This window comes from Lonchura striata, chromosome 5, assembly GCF_050655825.1.
Source record: "Lonchura striata isolate lonStrDom1 chromosome 5, ASM5065582v1, whole genome shotgun sequence".
Taxonomy (NCBI): domain Eukaryota; kingdom Metazoa; phylum Chordata; class Aves; order Passeriformes; family Estrildidae; genus Lonchura; species Lonchura striata.
The window spans coordinates 27,217,170-27,236,359 of record NC_140707.1 but is presented as its reverse complement, the minus strand read 5'-3'; the positions used below and the strand labels follow the sequence as shown (position 1 = coordinate 27,236,359).

The 19,190-nt window shown below is 43.5% G+C and overlaps 1 protein-coding gene across 6 annotated transcripts in view; it reads left to right on the top strand.

Annotated features, from left to right (window-relative positions):
- LOC110468659 (uncharacterized) overlaps positions 1–19,190 on the top strand; it is a 199,837-nt gene that overhangs the window by 131,385 nt on the left and 49,262 nt on the right. For all 6 annotated transcript variants that reach the window (XR_014955976.1, XR_014955975.1, XR_014955978.1 and 3 more), the window contains one exon: positions 612–698. Coding sequence is in view for 1 of the 6 variants with exons in the window: in XM_085581588.1 (XP_085437714.1) it covers positions 612–698 (87 nt within the window). In the remaining 5 variants the exon portion in view is untranslated. The remainder of the gene's footprint in view (positions 1–611; positions 699–19,190) is intronic.

Below are 19,190 nucleotides of genomic sequence, written 5' to 3'. Positions count from 1 at the left end.
GCACTGGCAAAAGGAAATCTATTTGCCATGAATTTTAATTAAACCAGTTGAGCTCTCTTTTAATAAGAAGTATTGAGTAAAATTTAGCAAAATACCAGTACTTGTTCTTAAACTTCCAGAAATGCATCAGTCTCACAGTCACCTTTGTAAACTTTTTCAGACGCGTAATGTAATTTTTAGGGGGCTGGGCATTGGTATTTCAGTCCAGGTCCTTGAATATATTTACTAAAATGCCCAAGCACCACTGATTTCTAAGAGGATCTAATGCCTTTGAGGATCTTGGCTTGCAGACCTCCTGCTGGTTAATCTGAGGACAGTTTTCTTCCCTCCTTGGTCAGCTGAAAAACTGTGAAACTGTGACTGGATAGCAGGATCCTAAATGACTTAAGTGCAGTAGCAGCTTATTCTGTTGTTAACGTTTTGACGCTACTGTAATCAAAACACATAGGGCATGGAGATGTGCTGTAATCCCAAGGCTTCCAGCCTCTCATGGGCTTGTGGAAATCATCTCCAGGCATTTGGCACTTAAATGGTCCTTGCTTGATGTCAAACCTGTTTGGTCAAGGCATAAGTTTGAGTGAATATCTTTATTTTGTGTTGTTTCTGTGCAGACTGGGTAATTTCCCATTGAATAAAGAGCACTCAGCAGTCCCTGTACCAGGTTTCAACACAGTAAAGAGCAAGCTTCAAATTTTCAGGTAGGTTGTCCTGACAGCGGCATGGAAGAGATTTGTGGGTGTTTTTGCTGAGCTCTCACAGCAGCACCAGTGGTCTTTGTCCCACAGTTGTTTTGTTCTGTGTATTGTGGTTCCTTGTTGGTTTTTTCCCCTTGCTGGGGTTGTCCTGCAAACCCTACCTGCAGTGCCACAAGCGCAGGATACTTTTGCTCCCTGTCTTTCCCTTCAGCATCTGCCCATGCGCACAGTTCTGCACATAAACACAGCAGTCTTAGAAGGGATGTGATCAAAAGGTTTTAGAAGGGCTCTGCATGTTATGAAATGTTTTGAGGCTCAGAGCCCAAAGAGGGAACTCCATCATGAATTCCCCATGTATAACTAATTTGGGAAAAGGGATTAAAATGGGACAGAGCTTCTTGCTTTTTCTCCTCCCTCCTCGATGGCCCCTTTCAGAAAATTAGGGGGCCCCTCTCCAAGGAGAAACTGTTGAAAATTGCACACTGTTTTCCCTTCCCCTTCCTCCTGAACATAGCCAGAACAGCAATATACATTTCTGAGGTTTGGCAGCAGCATCTGAAAGCATGTTTTTTGCCAGAGAGGACTGGCTGATGGGGGCCAAAGTGCACGTGGGTCGGGGGGACACTTGGGGAAGAGAAGGGAAGGCACCTGTACCCTCTCTTCCTGCCACTGCTACTACCAATCTTGTTCCCACCATTTCCCAATTGGTACCTGATGATCATGTTTATTCTCTGGATTGTATCATTGGCTGCTGGAATGAGACCCATCAGGCGAGATTTGTGCCTGAACTTCAGTTTCATAACAAAAGCAGAGACAGTTGTTCTTGCGACAGACCTCTCTCGGACTGAACAAAAACATGTACGACCCATGTGCGGTCCATACAATTGAGAAATATGTTAGCTAAGCTAGTCCAGAGCTAGTGATGATCCTGGTTTATGTTAAGCTTTCCTCTGCTGTAACATCACTGCCTTTCTCCTGCCAGCCCCATCTCCATCCTGCCTGATGAAGCACCAGTCCCAGCAGCTTGCTGAAAGCCCCTTGGTCTGCTGTGGTTCTGGTTGCTGCAATGTCTAGACTGGTATCTGGTGCTGCAGCACACACTCACGTTTTTAGCACCATGCTGAAATCTAATGATGTCATCTCTTATGGCTCAGAGGAAGAAATTTCCATATCATTTCAGAATTTTTATGGAAGGATTTGAAAAGTTTGGAAGGGGGGTGTGTGGAAATTTTGATGCCCAATGAATCTGAAACTCAAAGTGTTTTCATGGCTCACAAGCTCAAAAGCCCTTCCTGCACTTCCTCCGTAGCACCTTTCTTTTCTTTAAAAGGAAAAGGGAGAGAAAAACCAGAAGAGGACAATAATTAAGAGTTTCTTTCCCCTTCTGAACATCACTTTTGAAATGTCATAAATGAAACTTTCTCTGACCATTTTGTTAGCATTAAAAAAAGGGTTATTTAGTTAGAAAGAAGCCTTTATTTGACAAGAAGTCCAGACTATTTCCAATTATTAATATTAATTTATGGGCACAAACCTGTCTTTTGTTGTACATGTTTGATGTGGAGGTTCTAGGGCATGCCCAAAGCCCATTCAGCAGCAATGGGAACTTATAAATGTTTCCTTATTGTCTGCCATCATAATTAAGAGAACAAATATGTACATTTAGCTTGCCACCTTCCTCAGCCTGGGATGGGAGGAGGCATTCCTGTTCCAGTGATCTATTGTCCCATGGTTTAATTCTGCTAAACTTCTGCCAGTCCACAGCAGAAGGGTAGATGGAGTTGTTTCTGCTGCCCCCAAAGTTCAAGCCCCCATCAGAGGAGCTGCAGCCATCAGCGTGGGAGAGGAGAGAGGGGCTGCTGTTATTCATGTTTTTTACATGGCTGGGTTCCACTCTGGCAGACAGGAGAGACTGAAGTCTGAAAGCCGTGGGCTGATAAGTGGCTTTTGAGAGATAAGATATGAAAGACTCTGTAATTCTGGAAGAGAGTGTTGAGTAGTTTATATGTGTAAGTCCAGATGTTCAGTAGAAGGAGCTGTTCCAACCCTTCAGCTGAGGATGTCTGCTTGCATGTGTATGGTCAGATGTGCTCATGGCAATGGCCAAGCAATGAGGTCCCCAGTAGCAGCAAATGGAGCACTGAGATCCCTGTGGAACTCGGGGAAACCACAGGGTTAATGTTCAGGTAGTGTCCCATTTCCATTTTGCTTTGACAGATGTATTCCACTGAGAACATGAGGATCACAGGAGCTGTACACCTCTTGGTCTCAGGGGCTGCCTTGCTGGTCCCACAGGACTCTAATTTACTACTGGGCCATTAAATGCTATCCACATGTAGCTGGTGTGAATGCCTAAGTCTTCCAGAACACAGAGAGGCTCAGGGATAGACTCCCTACTTTCTCCCCTGAGTAATGAGCAAGTTGCAAAGTAGTTCTCCACTCACATCTGATGGAGCTATGGTGAGAGTGGCCACTGCAAGTCAGGAAGAGGGTTTGTCCTTGCGTCTAGTGTTAGGCTTTGGAGCACAGTTCTGGGATTTCAGTATATAACCTGCTTACCAGCAAAGCCGTGTGAGATATCTCCTCCAGAAAGTGCTTTTCTTGCAGAGGCAAGGCTTGTGTCCAGAACAGCTGGACCACTTAACTGCTCTTGAATGTGAATCATAGCTGAAGGAGGGCTGCATTTAACTAGAAGCGTATCTTATCAGCAGCCCATGTCTTAAACATGCAGTCACAGGGTAAAGGCTGTTTGAGTCAGAGATTCAGGGCCAGGTTCCCAGGATCTGTCAATTGGGGGATAGCTTCCCTAAAATGGATATAGCTGTATTGATTTAAATAGGGTGGGAATTTAGCCCTGAATATTCTGCAAGTACATGAACTGTCATTTGCCACGATTTTTCCAAGGAGGCACATCATTTTTTATTGTGAGCAAGATCATTGCAGACAGGGAAACAGATAAGCAGTTGGATTTTCCTTTGGGCTGTGATTTTTGGAATAGATGCATTGGTTCATCTAACGTGGGCTTGCATAGTTCGGTGTTTGAACAGAAACAGAAAACATCCGTACTTAATGAAGCCTCTTCAGAACCAAACTCCCATAATTTATCTATTTGTCTCTAAGAGGAAGTTTTATGTGGGGCCCTTGGACATTTTAATTGATAGGCATCACCAGGTTGTTCATGTATGCTCAAGGGCAGGTTATCACTCACCTGGAGGATCTAAGTGAGGTGCTGGGGATCCCTATCTTCTCTGCAGGGTTGGCTATCCACCAGGGAAGCCTTTCCAAGTTTTGCCTGCTGCTTGCATGCACAGCCTGCTGACTCTTCTGTCCCCACTGGTGGGATGGTGACCCTGACAGGATATGTGGTGGGCAGTGGGGGGTAATGGCCTCTTGAGCATGTACTGTGTGTGTTGGACACTCACATGTCATGTAGTGGCTACTCTTTGCCCATGGGGATGCCCTGCTGAGAGCCAAGCAAAGCAGGGTAGGCTCATGTGGCAAAGAGATGTGTCTGCAGGAGCTAAGGCAGGAATGGTTACAATGGGGTGGGGAAAGACCCTTGGCCTGAGAGTGACCTGGTTGCTGGAGCATGAGCAGCTCATGGTGCTGTGTCATTATGTCCCTGTACAGCAGTACTCTACCTACTTCCTAAAATCCTCCTCGCCTGCCACAATGCCTTCAGGCACCACCAGCTGCTCCTGAAAGCTGCAGCTGCAGAGGAGCATGACCACAGCACTCCTCTGTTCCACATTACAGCCCGGGATCCACCTCTGTTGCCTTTAGCGTGCATTCCTCACTCTGATTCACAGTGGCATCTCTCTCTGCTTCTTATTCATTACCCAAACATCTTGGCGAGCAGCGGCCTGTTAGTGGCTTTGGTCACTTGGCACAGGCATTGGAATCTCATGGTAAACCCAGAGACACTTTATGGAGGTGTAATATCTTGGTTTTGGTTCCCATTGCATTTTTGTAGCACAGAGGCCAAAAACACATCAAAGAAGTGAGTCTGGCAGTGAGCACCAACCCTAAATTCATTACACTCCAATTAGGCTGTTACGAAGAGATAAAAGAAGCAGCAAAACTGAATGTCCCCCTCAATTTCTGTTTGCTGAGGTTACTTCTCTCTTTTGTGGTCTGGGTCCCTGGGTATCTTAGTCCACCAGGACCAGTGGTGGTGTGTGCTTAGGGCAGCTGAGGCATCCTTCTCATTAAAGCCGTGATTGGATCAAAGTGCTTTAGACAGTCCCCAAGGAAGAATGAAAGATTTTTCTTTTTGTGCCTCCCTTTGGGACGAAGCTTTTTCATTATTTCACCTCCTTGTCCTGGTCCTCTTCTCTCTGCAGTTTGTGAGGGATGTGGATTCCTTGCTGCAAAGCATGAAGGCCAAGACTTTGGGCAGCTGAGGCAATGGGCTTTGTCTCTTGCAGCATCCTTTGCTTGGATGGAGTGTCTACAGCTGTCCCTTGGTTAGGGTCATTCCTCTGAGGGCAGGAACAAAGCAACAATTACTAAGATAGGTCTATCAAGAAAGAAAATCAGTAGCTTGGGGATTTGGGTGAAGAATTATTGCATTCCAGTATCTTCTCGCAATGGTTTATTAAATTGGCAGATCTCTTTAAATTGTCTACCACTACTTCTTCCCATGGCACCAAGTACAGGAACAACCAGGGCTTGAATGGCAACAGCATCTATGGAAAAAGCTGCCCTGGCTGTTAGCTCCTGGCAGAAGTAGTTGCAAATAAAGTAATCTTTTTTATATTTACCTGTATTTTATTTATGATCTAGATACCTAAATAATGGTAATGTCTTCTATAGAGAAATGAAGAAGTTTTACAAGCAAACAAAATTGCACCTTTTAACAAACATTGATTTTTGCTGTTGAAAGTAGTGTCAGTTCCCCCCTACATCTTGAAATGTGAAAACTCCCTATAGTCAGGCAGAAAAATGAGGATTTCCAAAAACATTCAGGAGTGATTTGTTCAGTTCAGAAAACCTGATAAAACCTGTGAAAGTTTCTTGACAGCTTTATGGATAACACTGACTCTATCCTCAAATGTATCTGGCTTTGATGGATAAAGAATATTTCTGTTTGTTAATGTGAGCTAAAAGTGCCTTTTCATAAAAAGTGGAAAACATCACAGTAGGGCCATGGTGTCTCTGTGGGACCATCTGGGATGTCCAGAACTTGACTAGGACAGGGAGGTAAAGTCATCAGTGGTCCTCAATAAACTCCTGCATGTAAGTTATGCATCCAGGTGAATCTCTCTTAACTAGAGGGTTTGTGACTGTGCCTCAGCTCCCTGACTTTTCTTCAGGGCACAAACCATCTTCTCCTGCACACGTCATAGTGGTCATGGGAAGGAAATCTGTGCACATGAGTTAGTCTTCAATCATATCCTCTCTCCTGTATGTCTCTCATGGCAATAACCTCAGGTAACAGCATGGCATGAGTGTGCCATGCAGTTTAGATATGGCCCCAAACCCATCTCTGAGTCCAGGGGCAGTCTGTTCTTTCTGCTCTTACTGTGTGACAAAAAGGTAACATATCCACTGCACAAAACACGTTGGGTAATAGTTTCATTAATGACTGGAACAACTGTCAGTTTGTCAGATCTTATTAAGCAAAGAAAGTGGACAGTCCTTCTCTCCTTTTCTTTCTCATCCCTTCCTTTGATGACAAAAGATGGCTTTGTCTTCACTGGGAGAAAATGGGGTGCTATGTAGCAGGTAAAACAGAACTAAAGCTGTAATTCCAGAGAAGTCACTGGAATTGTATTTTTTTTCTTCATTTTCCAGATCAAGAAAATGCTGTCTTTGAGCTGGCCTGTTAGCTCATCTGAAAATGTGTAAAGCATCTTGTCTTTCCAAGGCATTTACTTGGTCTCAACCACACTATTTTGTTTTCATTAATCTTAGCTGATGCTCTATATTCCCATTAAAGATCAGTGTCTATTGTTCTTCTGGCTGGAGACCACAGACAGAGGGACCACAGATGCCAGCAGGCATACAGGTGATCCTTCTCCCTGCAGACACAACCAGCTCTTTCCTCTGCACCGCAGGAGGTTTATAGAGAACCCTGGCTTAGGTCCTGGTCACCAAAGAGTGGGCAAACCTGTGCCCCCAAATAATAGAAAGCAGTTGATGTCTTGCAGGGAGCCAGCACCAGCAGTTTCCTCTTAGCTGTCTGACAAGGGAGGAAAAGGCTGCAGGAAGCCAAGAAGCCTCAAAGAGATCCCTGAGCACAGCTCAAAAGGGATTTCCTAAGCTCACCGCAAAGCCGCAGGGGAGGACAACTGTTCAGATGCTTTTGATTCAGCACACTGTGGTCCAAATCCCACTCCCTACATGTGCTTTTCCCAGAGCAGCACTGAGCTTCTCCACAGTGTTTAGAGCCTACCCTGCCAGGACTGGCCTCTGTGGTAGCATCAAGGCTCAAGGAAGAGGGCTTTGGGGTACCTTTCTCCTCACTGAGGAGGGAGCAGGGTTCAGAAATGGGATTGGACACTTCCTTGGGTGGCTTGTGGTATGGCAAGTATCTCAGGTAGGACAGGAGCTGCTGACTAGCTGATAAAGGGAAGAGGTGGGAGAAGACTTCTCCTCTTTGTGCCTAGGGCTACATGGTGAGCTAATATCCAAAGGCACATTTTTCTCCCTCGTGCCCTGATCTTTGCTGTGCAGGGGAAGGGCAACTGCTGCAAACAGGCACCAGAATATGTTCTGGGTGTGTGGGAGCCCTGGACCCTCCTGTGGGCAGGGGCATTTCCCCATTGTTCCATTTGTTACTGGCTCTCTGAAAGTCTGCAGGACAGGAAAGAACTTCTCTCTTCCACCCCATGATCTTTTTGTCTTTGAAGCCTTCCACTTTGTTGTTGTTATTGTTTGTAAAACTGGTCTCTGAAGGATCTCCTCTCCACATTCACACACGTGATCATTGAAGACTTCCAGAAGAAATTTGAGTTTGGCTGGAAATTGTGTTCAAAACCTCTCCCTGCGGAGGAAGATGAAAAGATTCCTACCGAAGGTTTTCACCTCTTCTGCCAGGAACTGTAGTTCTTTGGATTCATTTGAGTGACCCATCAACTTCCCGTACTCCCAGCTCAATCTGTGTCACCATTTTCCAGCTAACAGGCATCCAGTGCTGCAAGAAAGAGTTGTCAGCTGGGTTGCAGCAATGTCAGGAACTAAGGACAACCCCTTATTGGTAAGGCATTTCGAAATCTGTGCCTCACATGTTGATAGTCAGAAGCTTCCTGATAGGCTCCCGAGGCAGCTCTTCTTCCACTGCACATGCCTTGATGTAGCTCTGCCCACGGTTGGGAAAGAGGTACCAGGGCATCTGTTGCCCTGCCACCAGCAGCCAGTTTTAGCCTCAGCAATGAAATTATTAAGCAGGTGGAAGCCTTGCTTCTTCCCGTTTGTAATGTCTATGCTAGAATATTTCATTAATGAAATCACTGATGTTTATTACCTACTAAATGATCTTTCTCCCCAGCAATCTCTGAGGGTTATTACCACAAAGACTTGCACAACAGATGTTAAAAGCCATCACTTTAGATCAACATATACTTTCATTAAAAACAAAACCAAATGGGTTTTTTTTCCTAATCCCTGCATTCCAGTCACTAAAGCTGAGATAATCTTCTGGAGAAGCTAATGGATATTGTTAATATCTGGATTGAATTTATAAAGAGCTAGGAGAGAACAAACAGGAGAGCAGAGACAACCTTCAGCAGCAGCAATGAAGACAATCTGTCGTGCTTTGCTAGCAGAGCTTTATTTGTGCCAGCCATTTCATCCATTCAGGATGATGCACAAGATGAAATTGGGTATTTGTAACTATGCCTTGCACTTTTTTTCCTTGACTCAGGATCCCAGATTTAAGGAGTTAAGCAACTCTAATGTCAAGTGTGTATTTGTTGTCAGCCATTTTTCATTCCTTGTGGTTTGCTACAGAAATCTAGACAGGCTGTTGTTTGTGGTCAGTTTAATGCAATTTGAAACTTTTGTAAAGGTGACTAAGGGTCTGACATCTTCAGTCAAAGCTTATTTTTTCCTCCTGCTCATGAATGGAGCCAAGTCTAAGCAAGAACAGCCGAGGTTCAAATCTTTCTAATGTAGAGGTGACTGACTGCTGAGGATGAGGGGTTTGCTTAACTGTAGGAGCAACATAAGGAGCAGATAAAAAGCTTTGGATCCTGATTGCATTGAGTTGATGTTGTCACTAGTGAGCTCTAAAAAAACAGCAATACTTCATGAAATCGAAACAATTGCACTTTACAGTGCCAGTAGTGGTGCATAATCCATGCTAGTGTGAATGGTGATACAAGAGAAGCAGGGCAACATGAATGATGGTCCAGGTGTGGCCTTGCTTTCTAGTTTCCTCAAAAAGGTTTCCAGTTTGACCTTATTTATGCTGGGGACTTTCTCGAAGATTTCTAAAGATCTCCTGTGAATTGACATGTTTCCAGTTGATCTAAACTCAGAAATCAATTCTAGCATGTAGACTTCAGTGGAAAATTTTGTAATAAAACCCATCTTGTGACATTTCATCAGGTACTGGAGAAGAACTTTCTCCAAGAGACTATTTCCCTGATGCTTTCTTTTCCCTCACTTTGGGTAATTCTGTTTTAAGACCTGCCGTGAGTCATGTCCATCGTAGTGGATTAGGAATGGTGCCTTTGGCATGTTTCAGAATACTCAGTTTGGAAATAACGTTACGGTTTCTGCAAACAGTGTAAACTGAAGATGTGCAGAGCACTCATTCCTAGAGCTTCAGAATGCCCCAAGGGATGGCAGAGCTGGCAAATATGCCTCCCTGATTTCAAAACAGAGGGGAAGCAATCTAAACCAAGGGTGCTCTTCCCACCACTCTATCCATCTGTAATCACATCCCGATCTGACTGCCCACCATTTGCAACAGCCATCCAGTCTGCCTCTCAAGAACCTCCTTCATTGTCTTCACCTTTCTTAGATTAAATAATAAGTGGCAAACACTGTTTTGTCCTCTTTTCTTTTCTTTTTTTTTCCCCCCCTTTCCCTTCTCCATTCCTTAGCAGAGCCTGATGTCACTCTCTCAACAGATATGTGGGAGGTTCGCACTGGGATTTTCCTCCCTGGGATAACGCACAGTGTTTACTGTCTGTTGGCTTTCCGGTGGTCTCCGGCCTCCAGCAATGGGAGTCACGAGGTCCTTTCCCCCCCGTCCCATGGTCTGTGGTATCTGTTGTTTTCTGAGCGCTGGAATCTTTGTCCCCGTTACGTAGCCCCAAACCTGACCTTGTCGGAGACCACACACGGGTGTCTCTGGATGAGAGGGGAATGTATGGAATGTTTTTCAATGAGCAGTTTATGAAATTCCTTTCCTATATGTTTCAGAAATTCTTTAAGTTAAAGAGCACAAGCATTTCTCCAAGGAAACTAGAGTTCGCAGGAGCTCAAATGCAGGCACTTGTTTTTAAAAACATTCTTTATTAAGAAGAGGAGGAAAAAAGGAGGGGGTGAAAGAGAAAAGAGAAAATGTAAACAAGAAAGCCTAATTTCCCGCTCTGTAATGCACAGGCAGGAATAACAGCACAGTGGGGCTGCACTCCTCTGAGGCCTGAGAGCAGGCTGTATCTTCCCTCCAAGTGATAGAGCTGAACCGACTCTGTGTATGCCAGAGAGTTCAAGGGGTGAGACCCACAGAGCCTCATCCTGATCCACAAAATGTGAGGAAAGAGGAAACAGGCCAAAGCTGATTGTGGAGATGCCCGAGATAGGCAAAGGCAATGCTGAGGACTAGGGGATGTCTTAAATCAGAAGACTCTCTTGAAGAGGAAAGCATATGGCTTTTAGGCATGTTTTCCTCAGACAGTGTTTTTTATATTCACACATTGAAAATAGCAAAATCAGGTATTTATACAAAACTTGACAGAGGAAACCAGGGCCAAGATCTATTTTTTTTTTTTTTTACATGCAACTGAAGTGCAGGGAGAAGAAGAGGAAGGGCTCTGGCCGGGGCACTCTCTGCAGTGTAGGCTGAGTCCTCACGAGCTGAGAGAAACCAGCTCTGCCTGGGTGTGTGCTCCAAGCGCTGAGCTATTGTATGATAAGGTGGTACCACCTCTTCCTCTGTTTGTATTTTGGAAGAAAGTGGAGTTGCCATTGCATATTTGAAGGGCCCTGGCTTTGGCGGCCATGCTCCAAGAGATCCTGGGGAGGTATGGATGAAGGTGAAGAGGAGATGTGGGCATGGAACTGCATGTCAAAGATGAGGTGCTTTCAGGCATTCTCCAAAGCAGAATTAGTAATTTTAAAAACTCAGTGGTTTCCAGGGACTGAGGAGGACCTTTGTCTGGGCTCGCATACCTCAGTCCCACTTTAAGTACCTAGGTCCCTTTTTGGATCTGGGCCTAATCTGCTAATTCAAATCCAGCTTGCATGCGTCAGAACTGTAAGCCAATATAGAGTTGGCAGGAAATGGCTTTCCTATCCTGTGAACATTTTCAGGATTTTTTTTAACCAAACCTGGGTTTAAAAATTGGGCCAACAGCCAGAATTTTGAAAATTTTTGCAAAATGAAAACCCAAGTTCTGAATCCTTTTCCTCTAACATCAGCGAAAACATTTGATTTCAATATTGACTTCTGCTTTGTGTTTTGTTCTTTTATTACTAGTGGTTTAATTTTAAAAACAAAAGTGGAATTTAAAACTGGAGGGAGTTGGTTGAACTCTCTTGCCCCATCAAAAGTCTCGGGTTTGACGGATTGGCATGTTCTGATCTGAGAGGCACTTCATCAGAAACAACCGTAGGCCGATGAGCTGCAGCTGTTGGCATCTGGTGGCAGTGGTCTGTAATAAATGAGTATGTCAGTGTAGTGCAACAGATGAAAAACATAACAGCTGGTGTACACTGGCTATCTCAGCAGAGGCACCATCTCATAGACACAGGAGATGATTTTCCTTCTTATGAGGCATAGTTTCTTATCTGCTGGTTGAGGGACTGGTGCTGTGACTTGTAGTATCACTGTGGATCATGGCATGATGGACAAGGTTTGGATCTGGGACATTTCACCACTGTATGCCATTTATGCAACAGATCCATAACAGTATCTTTTAACAATCTGCAGTATGCCTAGGACTTCTCCTGCTGTATATAAATTTAAATTTTACCTTCTATGCCTTCTTTTATGTTACCCTCTATGCCTGGTGCCAGTTCTTCCCCATTTGGTTCTGATCCAAAGACCATTGGAATCAACTAAACTTCCAGCAGTTTCAGTGGGCTTTGGAGCAAATCCTTTGCATGCTAAAGAACTTTTGTCTCACCTTTCAGAATCACAGAACATTCTGAGTTGGAAGAGACCCACAAGGATCATTGAGTCCAACTCTTAAGTGAATGGCCCATGTGGGGATCAAACCTACAACTTTGGCATTATTAATACCATGCTGTCACCAACCGAGCTAATCTCAGGCATTTCCTGGAAAATACACTCCTTTCACAAAGCTTTTAAGCACAGCTGATCCCATGTAACTTTTGCTGTACTTTGCAATAGACTTTCATCCACTAAACTGTATGTGGGTCAACTGAAGGAAAACCAGGATTCACTGATCAGGGTTGCCCTGTGTTTGCTCTGTCAGAGCACACAAGCAAGAAAATAGGTTTTTTATTAGTACTGAGGATGAGTTTTAAAATGTGCTAAGTGCCATCTAGAAACATGTGTCATAACTCTTTCACTGTCATATAATATTCTTGAAGAGATTTGCAGTTTCTTTCCTTATGATATTGAGAGGCTTTTGGAACTAGAGTATGGAAATGTAATGAAAATATGTGGGTGTGGGGTGGCTCACTTCAGTGTCTTCTTGTTTCCACTGGCCAATAATTTAGACATATATTGCAGTTTAAAAAATCCTGTGTGCAGTGAAAGCCAGAGAGATGTCAGATCTGTAGTCTTCCATCATACCAGGTGTTGTCTTTCCTTGGAGGACAGTGAATGCTGTTGGCTCGCCATACAGCAGTTCTTATCTGTCCCTGTATGACATTGTGCAAACAGACCCGTTCAGGCTGTGCTGACAGAGTATTCCACCGTGTCTTTTCTATTATTCTCCACCCTCAGATGTTCTTAATCCCACAGACACTCACTTGGTGTGCCATTTTTTTCCTCCTCTCCTGCTCTCTGTCCCTTCTGTCTCCATAATGAATGTTAGTCCTACAATGATGTTAACTGATCTAGAACTGCCTTTTGGGTAGCACAGATGACATGCAAACACTAAATAATTGTCTTTGCCCTGAAAAGACTAAACAGCTGGAGAAGATGCATCGGATTCAGAAAGATGCTTGTTCAGGACTGAATGTCAGGTTGAAGAGAGAAGTCCAACCCAGTGATACGGTCACCTTCTCTTTTTGTTACCCAAGTGATTGTTCACCTTACCATGGTCAGTAGAGATATGAATCAAAAGGATTCTTACACCTGGGGCCAGCCCCTTGCACCTTCATGGAGTGTCAAGCAGACATGAAGCCAATATTCCTACCCTGAGTAGCTGGTGGTCTCCTCAGGTGAGCCACAGACAGTGGCGTGGGGAGCAGAGTAGCCTCCAAGAGCAGGAGAGCAGGCAGCTGTTGGTAGCATTATGGATGGGTAGGGCTAACTGTCCCGTCAACCAGAGTTGTGGGGATCTCTTGAGGAGGAGGTCAAGGGAAGGTGTGGAGAAAGATAGATAGTTATTCAGAGTTTCCATAAGAAATAGAGCTGTTTGGAGGATTTTAAGAATGGGAGGAGGCCATAAAGAGGGTATGGAGCCTGACCAACTGTATAGAAGTAATGGAAGGGGCAGAGAACAGAGACTGACACTGTCTGGAACCCTGCTGAGTTTAAGTTTCAAGATCAAAGCAGAACATCCTGGAATTATTGAAATAAAGTATAGTAACTGATATAATTATATTTGCTGGCTTGAAAAATGTTTGGAGGTTTAGAAATTCACTCTTCTACATGGCAGGAAGGGGGGGAGGGGAAAGGAGTGGGTGGGGGTTGGAGGGTGTGTGAAGAGAAATCAGAGATACTGGGAAAAAACCCACAACCTACTGATCACACAGAATAACATCATTTTTGAGGGTGACAGAAATCTTTGTTCTCACTGAACTCCTACCATAAAAAAGTTTATCTTGTGGACATTGCGAGAGCAGAAAAGGCAATTGAAAAAGCCCTGTCGAGACTTGCCTCTCCTCTCCATCCTAATTTGCTTTCAGATCTAGCCAGTGCTATCCTTAGTATGCCCTATGTCACCGCATTGGATTTTTTGTTGTACAATGAAGTTATGAACCTGAAGAACAGTGACTTCCATCCAGTTGTCTCTGCAGTTTTCCAAGCCAAAAAAGAACAAACAGAATGAGACCATCAGCCTATCTAAGAGAAGAGAAGTGAACACAACTTCACTTTTAAAGCCATCTGTCAAACAGCTGGTTTCAGAAGGAAAATTTACCAAGCAGGAGTGTGGAGGAACTCATGATTATTGTTTTGTTTTTTCCCTTCCTTTCATCTGGCTAGGATTAAGTATTTTGTTTTTCTCTTCTACATGCATCAACATGCCACCATGGGACTATATTACTTCATACACAGATGAACAAAAGTAAGAAAAAAGAGTTACCAGTGCTTATATGGAACATCAGCTGGTTTGAGGTAGAAACTGCTCAGGGCTGAAGCAGAGGTGTGAGAAGCACAGCATTAGCTCCTAGGCAGGGGAGTGAAGTCAGCAGCTTTTTCTGCATGTTGGGGGAGAATGTGAAATTTCAGGTCATTCCAGAAGCATGGGGGTGAGTTTAGAGAAGTGTTAGAGAATACGGAAGGGAAATTTCGCTAGCTGATTCAAGGTTGGCTTATTACAAAATCATGGGAATCAGGGCTAGAAAAGAAAACATGTTCTATTAAGTCATTCTATCCAGTCCCTGCAACCAGCCAGTGTACACTTCCTCCCATGGGCTTTCCAGGCAAGGTTAACCCTTAGAGAATAATGAATGGTCATTGCTGTAGTACAAAAGGAAATTGGCTTCTAGATTTCTTCCCCCTCACTCCCCTGGAAAGGTATCTTTTCCTCTTTCTGATTCACATGTCCTCTGCCCTTCCCACCCTGCTGAGAGCCCTCAGACAGTTGTCTTCTCCCAACTCAAAAGTAAAGGTCAAGAAATACTGGTATCAGAAAAAAACAAAGATTTAGGAGGTGACTTAAAAGATGGATGGTCAGAGAAGTTCTTAATCCCTTAAGAGATATGTTTCTTTCTTTTCCTATTCTAAAGAAAGCTCCTTCCTGCCCTCCTACCTGCTTTGCAAACACTTAGCAGAGATGATGATTTACCAGTTGTTATCTAACTTGGAGCTGTCAGTTTCCTGAGGATGAAGGCCCAGTGCACAATACAACAACAAGGTCTTACATTTAACTGCAAAGTCCCTTGACACTGCAGCATTCCAGCACAGCAGGCTGGAAAATGTGTTGCAGCTCTGTATAAATTTAAGGTAGGGGGGAAAGGGAAAAAAATAAGAAGAAGAAATGTAATGAATTAAAAATGGAAATGAATAATACACTCAAGTATCATCTCCTCTGTGTCTTCTTGGTATTAAATTCCATTTATTTTATGTTGTCTCTGCATGATTGACTTGCACAGATTTATGTGTAATGAATGTGTAACTGTTTTGTTGAGATTATCCAAAATAAAGCTGGAGGCTCAGCCATGGAGGAAGAGAATAGAAAGGGTTTGTAGGGCTTGGGAAGGCTTTAGAAGCAGCCCCAGAACAGAGGAAAACATGTAATCCTGGCATTTGTTGCTGGGGTAATTGTAAGGATGCACCAACTGCAATTGAAATATATGCCTTTAGGTTTTGCTAGACCACTGGCTCAAACAAAGGAGAGATTCCATCCATCAGAGCTGCTTTTTCAGGCTGACATTATTTTAGTGTTTATGAGCATATCTAAATCACAAAATGAAGTTTGAGGTTTTCAGAAGAATGTAGAGCTTCTGTGGTGCAGAAGACTCAGCTTGGAGTAATGGAGCTATCCACCCTCATATGTGACTTTTACTGCTTTGACGTAAAGATGTGCAGCTTGATTTTTCTCCTCTTCTTAATATCCCATTATTTCTAGTGTAGGCTTCTTTTTCTTTGATCCCTAGGTGAGAACAGACGGTGGTGAATCTCTGTATTTTTCCTCTTGGGTATAGTTAGGTTGCAAAATGTTTTTGTAGGGGCTGCTGTGGAGTGACTTCTTTATGAAATATATTGATCCAAGAACAGGTTAACTTTAGCTGATGAGTTACCATGCATCAGCTGCTCTGCAGTAACTGTCCAAGCACATGCTTTTAAACCTAAGCACTCCCATGTAATCATGTGTGCCAAAGTGCTAAAATGTCAGTTTGTGTTTGACAAACTCCAAATGTTTTGTGATTTCATTACATGTCTAGTATTAACTACCCGCACAGTGAGGAAATCGTATCCTGCTTCGCAGTTGCATTTGTTTAACATTAGCCTGAATTCTCGCTGAATCTTTCCGTGTCTATTGGTGAAAGACTTGAAAAGTCTGTAAGACATCTTTTCCTACATATAAAAATATCAAGCCACATTTTGACTAACTTCAGCAGATTAAAGGCTTCTACTCATAGCATTTCAAGACTTGTTTTCTCTTGCAAGGTCATTTTTGTGACTTGAATGCTGAGATGTCCATAGCCTTCCTGAACTGGGGGTGCCAAGACTGGAGGTATAATTCTTCTAATGAGTTTAAAGCAACCAGCTCAGGGACAAAACCACTTCTCTGTTTCTACTTGGTAAAGCCTTTTTTTTACACCTGAGTATCATATTAGTCACCAAACACTGTACTGAGATCTCATGCTGAGGTGGTTAATTTTTATGTTCTTTATGCAGAGATTTGCAAGACAGATTTTTCACCCTAAACACTGGGTCTTGGCTTCAACCTTCAAACTTCAGTCAGACTTTCCTGCTGAAGGTGCCATCTTTTCTTCATCAACTATAGAGGAAGCCTAAGCCAACTATGCTCTCACTTTAAATGCTTTTAGGGGCAGGAGATGGGTGGAGTTGAATCTCAGCCTTTATTGCCAGGTGTGATAAGTTTCACTTGCCTCTAGTAAAATGCACCTATTGCATTGTGATAATTTAAGCAAATACTTCTTGTATCCCCCTCCCCAGTCCAGCCTGTTCTCTTTCTTCTTTACCTCTTTATCTCAGTAATTTGTACACTACCTGCAAATCCCACTAGCAGAGATTTTGTGTCATCTAGGTTATTACTGAAAATACTAAACCTTATTGGACTAATAACCAATTTTCAAAAGCATCTTGCTAATAATGGTCCTATTCACAATAATGTTTCCCAGTTAATAACAATATGTTGAAAGCTGTCACTGAAACATATGTTGGTAGGTCTAGTACATGCCTTACTATTTCCATACGCTGCAAAGTATTTGTGTCTTAACTAAGGTCTCATGAGATATCAAATTACACACCTTGGAGCAAAACAAATATTCTCTACTATTGCCATTGCCTTTACCAAGAGAAACCTTTGTTCAAAGAAAGGTGACAGTCTGTGTTTCTCATGAGTACCAGCACATTTTCACACCTCTGTAGGTCTGTTTCTAAGAGACATTGAATTTGCTGGCAAATGTTTAGCAAAAGTCCCATGGCAAACCTCTGGAACTCAAATTTACTGCCTTTATTCCCCTCGGACATGTTGGCATTCATGTCCTGTTGTTGTTGGCCAACATCTCCTCAGTTGTCCATATCTTGCATTTCAAAGAATGTGACCCTTTCTTTGAGAAGGTATCATATTTCTTTGAAATCAAAGACTTTTGCTCTCTTAAGGTCTTGAAAAGTTCAGCCCACGCTTCAGATACTTGTGTGATCTACCACAATTCCCAAAGCTGAGGGATTTTCTTATTTACTTCCAGATACTCAGTGCAGGATGTGTTGGCAGAGGACAACCTGGGAGGGCAGCTTGCTGCCAGTAATCATTGCTGGGTGTATTTTACCTCATGTAAAGCATTACTGTTCTTCAAATTGATGTACAGACAATAAGGAGTTATCTATGTGTCATTTGTCAGATGTTGTTGCTCTTGGAGCATCTTCCCAGGGTTTGCCTGCCTCTCTTGTCATGTTTAATTTTTCTTGCTAAGGGCTTTGGGATGGGGACCTGTGATTATTTTTTTCTCATTGTAATTGTAAGAGCCCATAAAGCTGCAGACCTCCTCTAGTACTGAGTAAATAATAAACAATGCTAATTCTTTTCACTCAAAAACTCAGTCTGCAGACTCTTAAGAGAGAGAATAGTGTCAATGCAATCGCAAAAGTGCACATCATCACCAGATGGAAATCAATACATGGCATCACTGTGAGAGTCCACATGGTAGCATTTGTCAGTAATTTTCTTCAGTCTGTCAACACAGTACTCCATCACACAAACAGGAGGAGCATGTTGTGGGTTTATGTATTTGAACCTCTCTGGGGACACCACTAATATAAAAAGCATTGCCACCAGAGGCTTCTTCTGCACTTAATGAAAGGAAATACATTTTCCTTCATTCTCTCCTTGAGCTTGTGGGAGCCTGGACTCACAGAGCACACCTATACTCTTCTTTTGTGGACAGCAGCACTGCAAGAGTTACTGGCAACTGTGATAAGACTCCTACCCCTGCAGGCTGAAATAGGACCAGGCTCTTGGTTCCTGTTGGCAACATCTATAAAAAACTTTAATACCAAGCCTGCAAATCCAGGCACTGGAGCAATGGGATGATGTTGCCCATGCATAGGACCTCCAGGCCTTGCCTGGTGCTCCTGTACTTCACCCTTTGGAGAGGGAATAACTGCAACATGTAGCAGCTCATTCGGTCACAGGTGCTCAGCCAGCCATGGGCACATAGCGATGGAGAGACACTCTGGCAGCCCACAACTTCTTAGTCAGCCATCTTTCTCCCCTGGTCTCCAGTGGGAGCTCTCCACAAGGTGGCAATGTAACACCACGCATCCCACCATTTCCGCTGGCACCTGAGGCCTGGTGGAAGTTTCCCTCATCCCAAGAGTGGTGCCCTTGGCTCTGTGCACCCATTGCAGGCATGAAGGAGAGCCCAGCTCAGACTGAGGTGAATACAGGTGGACTTTCTGATGGTTCTCTGTCATGTCTTCAGGGACGGAGAGCCAAGTCCAACTTCGTAGCTTTGACACTACTTGTTGGCCATGGGAAAAGATAAGGCATGAGCCTCTGGAGTTACTAGGCTTGGAGAACTATGGTCGTGCTCTTTGGGCAAAATGGCAGACTTCTAAGAGACCAAATCTGACATTTTTGTCTTACTAAATTGTACCTAATTGAAAAAGTAATCCTGCTGCAATATGTAGGATATCTGCGAAGCACAAGATGACCTTGACTTGAATGAGCAAGCCAAAAAGTGTCTATCCTGGCTTATACCTGCTTTCTGTTAGTTTAAAAGCAGCCAGGAAACATGTTTGCTGAAAATGAGATGTGATCATTATTA